General features: G+C 36.4%; 2 protein-coding genes across 2 annotated transcripts; both read left to right on the plus strand.

The window, feature by feature from the left end:
* Positions 1–4939: 4939 nt before the first annotated feature.
* LOC112592677 (jerky protein homolog-like) lies at positions 4940–6755 on the plus strand. Its single transcript, XM_025336830.1, has 2 exons — positions 4940–4958; positions 5797–6755. The coding sequence occupies exons 1-2, from the start codon at positions 4940–4942 to the stop codon at positions 6753–6755; spliced, it is 978 nt and encodes a 325-aa protein (XP_025192615.1).
* A 3-nt stretch (positions 6756–6758) lies between these two features.
* Positions 6759–7323, plus strand: LOC112592678 (jerky protein homolog-like; the record flags this gene model as incomplete). The annotated part of the gene is made up of 1 exon (XM_025336831.1): positions 6759–7323. A coding segment is annotated over exon 1 (565 nt), but the record flags the coding sequence as incomplete, so codon positions are not given.
* Positions 7324–10330: the final 3007 nt, after the last annotated feature.

Here is a 10330-nt window from a genome sequence, read left to right on the forward strand (position 1 = left end):
TATAAACAGAAAATCACATAGTGTCGCGCCGGGACAGCACGTACAATTATGAGCCGTTTGCTGCCACGACTCGCGGTGTGCTGAGCAGTGGCGTATATAGAAATTAATTTCGGGGGGGGGGTTAAAAAAAATTTATTCACCTAATCAATATTATAAACTAACTTTATTTTAATAATTATAAACATTTAATTAAATCATTAAATTGAATTGTAGGTGATGGCCACGATCATCATCTGTTGTCAGAATGTTTTTTTAACAAAAAAAATAAAATAACAAAATCAAATATTTTAAAAGCATAAATATTAAATATACATATTATAACAATTCGCCGTACGCGCCGGACTAGACGAAGACTGAATAATAATATAATATCAAAAGTTATTCATTGGCGTTATCGTTGTGATCGATTCACGCCGATAACGATACAGTATGAAACTATAGATAACATAATAAAAAAAAATTATACATAAAAATATTAAATAAGTGGTTGTCGTCATGGTCGGCCCGACGCACGGCGATAACGCAAACGGAGAATATGATACACTATATAATAATAATATGAAAATCATTACAGAATCAAACTCATAGGTATATTATATATTTATATAAGTTAAATTAAAGGACAAAATCTAATTTTCGAGGCAAATTTGCGAATTCATTTATAACTTCTTGAGTGTCTATTGAAATACTTCGATGAATTGACATGAGGGCTAATCCTGTTAGTCGATTTTCGCTTGTACTATTTCTCAATTACGACTTCAATCTTTTTAACGTTGAAAAGGATCTTTCAGATGACGCAGTTGATACCGGTAAAGTGACTAATATTGACATCAAACACCATATATTTGGAAAAAAATCAACTGATACTTTATTTAAAGTATCAATAGCAGAATTTGGACACTGACTCTCGGGAACATTTTTCCATTTTTCTGTCCATACTTTGAATTCGGGTTCAAATGTATTATAACTGGGTAAAACATTTTTATAAAAGTCTATACATTTTTCAAAATCATTAAAACTAGGTTTAAACTTGTTAAGTAAATTTGGAATCAACTTTTGTAAGACGGAAATTATTTCATTATGTTTGGAAAATCGTTCTATTAATTGATTTTTAAAATAATCGATAAATGGTATAAATATCGTTCGCTTATAATACTGTTCTGGTGATTCAGCTGGCATATTACTTCGAGACGATTGACGACTAGTTATTTGAGGTATTTCAATACTTTCATCCAATAAACAAATTTTTTTTTCGACTTCTAAAAACAAATTTTGAAATTCTTTATCGGCATTATTGCGAATAGAAGATACAACGTTTATACAATTTGCAACATTTTCACAACATTCAGATAAATCACAATTTATTTTTTGTAATGCATTACATAATGGTAATGTAATTGGAAAAAGTTTTTCTATGACATATAATGCTATAATAAATTGAGACGAGCGATGAGTTTTAGATAACTGAAAAGCGAGTTGTGATGTTTCTAAATTATGATTACTTTCAAGATCATTTAATGCATATGCTATAACTTTATATAAATCTTTAAATCTTAATACACTTTCATGACGGTCTACCCAACGTGTTTCACACATTTGTATAAGACTACTTTGTTGAGTACTTGGAGTATGTTTTTTTATAAATTCTTTTAAAACCGCAGATCTCATTGGAGATTTTCGAAAGAAATTTATAATTGTGAAGATTGACCCAATACAATTTCGTATTTCAGGAATGGTACAAGATTTTCCGATTGCTAATTTAAGCGAATGAGCCGCGCAGTGAACATAAAGCGCATGTGGTATTTTATCTCTAATATGCTTTTGGACACCATTATACAACCCACTCATTGCACTCGCCCCATCGTAACCCTGACCGATTAAATTTTCTATTTTAATTCCCAATTTTCCTATTTCTCGAATAATTGTACATGCCATACCTTTTCCACTAACATCATAAATAGGAAGAAATGCTAAAAAGTTTTCTTTAATACAACCATTATCAATATATCTTACGCACAAAGACATTTGTTCGATACGAGATATATCACACGTTTCATCTGCCAAAATAGTAAAAAATTTTGCTTGGTTTATTTTCAACACAATTTCTTTTTGAATAAGAGAGCCGCATATTTGTATTATTTCGTTTTATATCATAGGACTTATATAAATTGATTTTCCCGACGAATTCATTAAATAATTTTTTAGTGTTAAATCACCACTTAAAGCTCGGAATCTTAACAGAGATCAAAAGTTGCCATCATTGTTATCTTTTTCACAGTTAAAAATAGGCCCACTATCGTCATGACCTCTCATGGCTAGCTCTTGATTGACGACCACAAAAAATTATTGTTTCAATTATTGAAATTAATTTTAGACGATTTTCGATAACCTGGGCTTTTCTAAACGCATCTACTTGTGTAGCTACATCAAAAGTTTTATTTTCTACTATTTTAACAAACTCTTCAGCTCTTAACGTTGATAATTTATGATAATCAGCATTTGAATGTGTTTTAAAATATTCAATAGCATTTTTCCATTTAATAAATGGCTTATTAACTAATAAACCAGCTTTTGCAGAGCTGCCTTTCCCAAATGTTTCGTTTGCAAATAGTACATACATTTTAATAAACGCGCCTTCTAATTTTTTAGAATATACTAACCAGGAGAAATGTGTGATCCAAGATAATTGAAATTTTAATTTTCTTTTTGAAATTACCGGAAAGTTGTATGACGTAGGAGGCTGCCATGGTTTTTTCAATAAATCATATTTCAACTTGTTGTCAGATATTCTTGTATTAATATATAAACCAATATCAAGAATTTCATTTAATTCATTTAAATCAGTATTACTATCAATTTTGCTATTATTGATAGTAGTGGATGAACAAGGATTATCATCATGTTTTTCAGGCTCAGTCACAGCTACTTTTTTATTAAAAAAATGTAATAATGAAGGTTGTGATGCCATATTTAATAATTAATATTTTGTTACACACGCGACACTTAACGAAACAACTGACGTCCGAAAACAAACTAAATTTTGTTTGTCTGGTTCTTCATAATAATTAACAACCAAATAATAAGAAATAATAATATCGATAATTTCGTCTTTAGATTATCGTCGTATATTGAACACACACTTCTATACTAACTATATATTTTATATGTATATAGACCGTCGACGACTCGCAGCGGTCCGTCACGACTTACGACGCGTCGTTATCTTGTAGTATTTCATAGAAATCCTGACATAATAATAATAATAATAATAATAATATTAAATAATATGACATAATATTATAACAATCAAAATCAAGGCCAATACCAATCATATATTTCGGGGGAGTAGAACCCCTAACCCCCCCCACTATATACGCCAATGCATAAAAGATAACGTAGTGAATTAAAATGCTGTATACCTATATTGAAATAAGTTTCAGACACAGATGCACAGTTTACAAAAAAAAGGTCATTTGGGCACAGTTGGTATGTCCTTATATGGATACAAAACGACTCATATTATAAGGAAACAATAGAACATATCGGTTTACCACATGGTAATACGTTTTTGTGTTCAATATCCTTGAAAAAAAATATTTTATACGTGTCTCATGTATATCACAGAAAAACACTTTAATATAAAATAAATGTTATACGTAGGTGTATAAATTAGTTACAGTTACAAAATACTTTTTTATAGAAAAAAGTGGGTATCAGTATCTTGTTCAACAGTTTTATAAATATTTCTTTAACTAAATCTTTGTAATAGATGTTATAGTATAAAGCGTTAAATTTTTTAATTGGTAAAGAAGTAGTATTCGGTTTACTTTTTATTTAATTTTGTTAATGAAATGAATATAGTTTAAGTATTAGTAATTTGTTTTTTCATGTTATGTTTCGTATTTTTGATTATAAAATTTAATATATTTTATATAAGGCTTATAATCAACCCTTGATTCAACTAATAACTTAAACCGCATGAAATTCATTTTTTAATCGACTGTTTTTCAAAATTTAATTAAATTTCTTATATTATGTCACGTTTTTAAATTTGAATATTTGTTACTTTACGGCTTCTATGAAATAGTCGATATTCATTTTCTTAAATAATTGATTCAAGTTAAAAAAATATACATACCTTTCCTTTGATATTTCGTTTAACCGGCGATGAAAATTCTACTCCAGCCATTTCTTCTTCGGTAAATAAAATAAAATTAAAAAAAAATAATAATGAGAAATCAAATGCAATTTAGGTACTGAGCGTTTGCTAGTGACGGTGTGCTGCGTGTAAACAGGATATTACAAATGATACACAAAAAAGATTGGAATTTGAATCGTTCGGTATAACGACCAGTCAAATATTTATCAACGGTTAGGAGCGCTAGCAACCATGCTAATCAAACAAGTGGTTCCCTGGGACAAAGTGGAGGATGCGCGCCGCCGAACGGAAACTGGTCGCCGCCCGGTGTCTTTTCTTTTGAAACGGAGTATAGAGCTATTATTTACTAAACGAGACATAATTTTGTCTATTTCTAGTAAAATACCACATCTTAATGCTTCCGGTACCATGTTGATTTCACTACGTATTTTTGACCCTTTACAAAAATATGAATTACATTCTTGGTGTTGTCCAAATCTATGATAGGGTGCATTCTTTAAATCTTTTTTAAGGTCTGCGAACAAGTTTTGTAACGATAGTAAGATTAATTTTAAAAAAACGCCTACACAAATTGAATTATCTGCAATTTTCTGAATCATTGATTTATCCAATATGTTTTTGTGATAAGTAATTGCTTTAGTTACATCAGATCTGAATCTTAAAATATTAGTCACTACAAACTTTCTGATAGTAACTGGATACTCAGTTTTTGTTGCGACCATTTTAAGTTTAGTAATGTAATTGCGTAACAAGTGGTTTCAACATTCGATTTTCTGTATCATGAATCTAGGGCCATATGGTAAAACCTCATTTAGTCGTTTTACGACACTACTGTCTCCATCGCCTAAAAATGAAAATTATAAAAATATTATTTAAAATGTTACTCTGCTATACACTAAATATTGTCTTCTCCCCCTCCTACACACACAAGTACTAAAAATTAATTTTATAAAAGCACATACATCATTGGAAAACCAATACATTAATTATTACTCAGCTTAGAAAAATATTTTTAATTAATTATAACGTAAGTTAATATAGTATAATATGTAAATGTATATAGATCTGTTACAGAAAATGTGGAATACCGGTCAATGTGGTCCTGCCCGGGCAATATGAACACGACTTTTTTTTAAACAACTAATACTATTTTTTATTTTTATTATGAATTATAATTTATTGTAATAGACAATAGTTAATAACAACAACGAAAATAATGAAATGATTCGTGAAGTAGAAAAAATAATAAGAATAAAATGATAATATTTGTTAATTTTCGTTGTTATTTCATCAAAATATTCAAAATACAGTAGAGTCCCGCTAATCCGGTCATCGCTAATGCGGACATCCGGATAATCCGGACAATGTATGTTTCGTATTTAGTACTCGTGTATAATATATATATATTCGGGAATACCCATAATTAAGATATTATCGTTTCGATTATATATTGTGATTTGTGATATTTTTTGCTAATATTCAGGAATACTCATAATAAAGGTATGTATAATCGTTTCGATTAGGTACATAGGTATTGTGATATTATTTCGTTTAGTGGTGATTGTGTACCAGTGTAGACCGTTGCGTTTATTTTTTCCTCTGCTTATTATAAAAACAACATAAAATAACAACTTTAGTTAAACGTAAGAAAGTGACTGTAACAATGGAACAAAAACTTCAAGCTTTATTTCGTATAGATGCTGGTGAATCATTAAAAAAAATCGCGCAAGAGTTAGGAGTGGGTAAGCAAACCGTTTCGGATTGGAAAAAAAAACGAATAGAAATTGAAAATTTTTGTGCGAAAATGGTGAGCGCGGACAGCTTAGGTAACAGACGCACATTAAGAAAACCAAACAACGAAGCTTTAGACGAGGCTTTGTACATTTGGTTTTGTCAACAACGTGAACAAGGAGTTCCGTTGTCGGGTGTTACGTTACAAGCTATCGCGATAAAATTTAATGAAAAATTAAAAGGAGATCCTACTTTTGTTGCTAGTGTAGGATGGTTGTCTCGGTGGAAAAATCGACATGGCATTCGTGAACTTGGTGTAAGTGGTGAGATTTTATCAGGTGACAATGTTGCAAGTGAAGACTTTAAAACGAAATTTGAAAAGTTTATTAACGATGAAGACTTAATGCCTTGCCAAATATTTAATGCTGACGAAACTGGGTTGAATTACAAAATGCTTCCAAAAAAAACATTAGCCTCAAAACTAGATTCTGTAGCCAAAGGACATAAAGTGAAAAAAGAACGAGTAACTTTACTTCCTTGCAGTAACGCTTATGGTAATTTAAAATTTCAACTTTTGGTGATCGGAAAATCAGCTAAGCCTAGAGCTTTCAAAAACGTTAATATGAGTGCACTTCCAGCTCAATACACTTCACAAAAATCTGCTTGGATGAACGGAAACATTTTTAAAACTTGGTTTTTTGAAACATTTGTGCCTACAACAAGAACATTTTTGAAACAGAAAAAACTTCCAGAAAAAGCTGTATTGTTTATAGATAATGCTCTGTGTCACCCTAGTGAAAACGAATTACGAGATGGTGAAATATATGTGAAATTTTTGCCACCTAACGTGACGGCATTGATATGACCAATGGATCAAGGTGTTATTGAAACGACAAAACGGCTTTACAGAAAAAAGTTGATCATGTTTCTTTTAGAGCAACAAGAAGCGAACCCGTTAGTTAACTTTATGGATCTTTTAAAAAAAGTAACAATAAAAACTGTTCTTTATTTAGCCGCAGAAGCATGGGAAGAAGTTAAGCCAGAAACACTTCAAAAAAGTTGGAAAAAATTGTGGCCTAATATTCCTCAAGAAAACTATAGACGAGATGAAACAACTTCAAATGAAGACATTGATTTCATTAAAGTTTTTCAAGAGTTGGAAGGTTGCGCCGAGGTGGAATCAAATGATATTTCTGAATGGATAAACGGTGACACTGATGTTGGTCATCAGGTTCTTAGTGATGATGAAATCGTAAATGCATGTATTGAAAACATAGAAATAGAAGTTGACAGTTCAGAAGATGAAGATGATGGTACAGATCAATCAACGGGCCCAACACATGGTGAAGCAGCTGCAATGATGGAGCATCTTTCCGTGTGTTGCGGGGTCGACCAGTTCTTCCAGGTTGCCCCGGAGACACTCAGCCCTTTATGTAACCGCGGTTGCTCTTCGCGTAGGTCCAGATGGACTCAGAAGTCCTGCACCGGGCGCCGCCTCTCACCCGGGCGCCATAGAGGTGACCGCCGCGGCCAAACCCGACGGATTATCGCCGAGTCAAAGCCGTCTACCAAGGCGGTGTATCCACAACCACCACGGTTCCTTCCTCCGGTGCCTTTCCCGGTGTGGGCGAGGCGATCCTCGGTGAGTCACGCGTCGTGCCTCGGGTCCAGCACCCTCGAGCGTCGGGCGCATATTGTACCGACCGACGGGCTACTCCAAGTCCCGTGGTACAAAGTTTGAACCCGGCGTTCGAACCCCGCAACGCGTCAGCTGTCGCAAGCAAGTCGGTCAGGGCACGCTGTGTAGTGCCGCGGACTCTTATAGACGTCTTGGTTTGATCTTTATCACAGATTGCCGTTTCGCCGGTGCCTCTATCAAGGTCCTGAGCCGGCTGAATGCACGTTTGCTCGCCCGACGGGTGGTCTGGCCCTCTACCGAGCTCGGTTCTGAGGCAGAGATAGTTCTAGAGCGAGGGCACCCCGTCCCCACGAATTTCCACTCCGTCCGTTTAGAGAAGACCGGGCATTCGTCCGTCCCGCCAGGTATCGCGTCCCTCGTTCCCGTAGGCGGGTCTTAGTACGGAGGGCGTTCGACGATCCTGTGGGCGCGCGAATCTCAGGACCTTTGATCCGCTATCGGGTCAGCTTGCGCCTGCCACTACGGTACTTCGCAGGCTTCGCCCGCCGCCATCGATGACAGCGACGGTACGTTCCGGCTGACCCACTCGGACGATTTGTTCCCACGATAGGGAGACGTCTCCCATGTCTGCAGTAGTGCATGTTTAACGCCGTCTCTCGGCCACACGCCGACCGCTTGGTTTAAATGTAGGGTCTGGTCTGCCCGCGGGTCGCCCTACATCTTTGACGTGTTCTAGGACTTCCCGGTAAGTTTTGAGTAAGGAACATGGCCTCCGTGGAGGTCATGGTATCGCAGATGCACGGCCAGTCCACACCTTCCGCTTGCGCGCGGCTACGGCTTGTTTCTTTCCTGGCATATGATGGGCACTCGAGAGCACATCACGCGTCCTGGAGACCGCATCGCTACGTGCCCGCCTCGAAGTTGAAACAAGAGCGACGAAGTGAATTCCGTCGGTCACGAACTGCGAGATGTAGTGGTAGGAACGACACACGGCCTTCGAGTACTGCAGCCGGACTTGTCGGGAGCAAATCCGTCCGCCTTACCTTGTCAGCTGGCGACCCATCTTTCTGCCGAGGGCGTATGGTAGTGTCGTAATACTGTTTCGCCTTTCGCAAGCTTCTGACGCCAACTTTCTTCCTCATTACTCGGGTTCTTGTCCCGTTCGATCTTAGCCAGCCGAACTAGGTTCAGTCGAGGAGGTACTCCGGTAGGACCTGGAGCGCCATCGTCGACGTGGTATACGCGTCACCGCAGCCAGCCGCATAACCCAAGCGCGGCAGAGAACACCGATTTGTACAGATCCTTGTCGTCCTTCTTTAAGGCCCAACATTCCTTAGCCACAGATATTAGTCGACTGAATAGCGCCTACCGAGGACCGGCCTTTTCCGCCAGATGGGGCTAAACTTCCTTTTGTCGGGTCAAAAACGTGACCCCGAGGTATTTCTTGCCTCGGGGTCATTTTCACCTTGTCCCACCAAGTCACAAGTCAAGGCTACTTATTGGCCCTTGATCCACAAGGTCTGCGACTTAGCCCGAGAAGGATTAGGTTATTCCAATCCGATAAGGCCCATCTCGACGCTATTTCTGCAGTCGCGCGTTCCGCGTTCGATGAGCTCGGACGGTGTTTCTCCGAGATGAAGTGAGGCGAGATCGTCCGCAGTGACTATTCCCGTCTGGGAAGATCGCCGGACAAGAGCGGGTTGACCGCGACTCAGAGGTCGGGACCGAACTGAGCCCGCAGGCAACCCTTTAATGGGTCGTCGAGAGTGTCATGCTCTCCACCCATCAGTAGCCTTTCGGCCGTTAGGGTGGCTTTTGTCAGGGCGATCAGCCAGAGCGATTTAAGCCTTTTCAAGATCTTTCATTAGTTGCGCCCATCAGATGTTTAATATTTGAATGATACAAATTAATGTGATATTTGAGCGATATTTTTACACAAATCTCTATTCGGGGTGAAACAGCTGAAACAGCAAGACACAAATCAGGTTCAACATTTTTCAAACGATTTCTACTACTTGTTTTATATTGTTCGGAGCAGAAAATGCCTGTACAAGATACGATGTAGAAATGGTAATAACACTAGTATCGCTTTCTAGAAATAGATGGATATCGTGAATCTAAATTCTAACCAGAAGGAATCATGTCTTTTCTGACCATAAATAATATTCGGATGATAGAACTAGAACACATATCAATGAATTCATTCTTTTTGCGGCATTAGTAAGATCAGTCATTCATATTGTCCCGTGTAAAATCAAATGCTAACACCACCCACTCGCAGATGTTGTCAATGATGGAAAATAATGTTCAATTTTTCTTCGAGTAATATGATGTTCAATTATGTTGTTGTAGTTCTTTAATATTGGATTTAACTATCGCTTAATTTGGAAAATTTGAAAATCCCTTTAATTATTGAAGACTTCTCAAAATACAATTTTGTTTTGAACCTCTGATTTTGTTCGTCGAAGAAAATTGTTTCCTGACGTCCTTGTACATTGACGCATTCAGATCATTTAGTTTTTAACATATTCAGCCAAGTATACAAATATAACACCAGCTTTTCATTTCGAAAATTTTGTATACTGGAGAATTTTCTTTCAAAAATAATTCCTTATTCTTCAACATAATAACTCGATTAAACATTGACCCGTGATAGCCACTGCTTACTTGTGTGTAGCAATAAATGTATGATCCGAACCATTTTACAAAGAAGTTTCAAAACTTTTGTTTTCAATGGCCGAGATTAATGTAATTCACAGCCTTAATAATATTAGCAATATGCACCGGAACGAAGCAATAAA

Source organism: Melanaphis sacchari, unplaced genomic scaffold, assembly GCF_002803265.2.
Source record: "Melanaphis sacchari strain LSU unplaced genomic scaffold, SCAv2.0 Contig1852_pilon_pilon, whole genome shotgun sequence".
In the NCBI taxonomy this organism is placed as follows: Eukaryota; Metazoa; Arthropoda; class Insecta; order Hemiptera; family Aphididae; genus Melanaphis; species Melanaphis sacchari.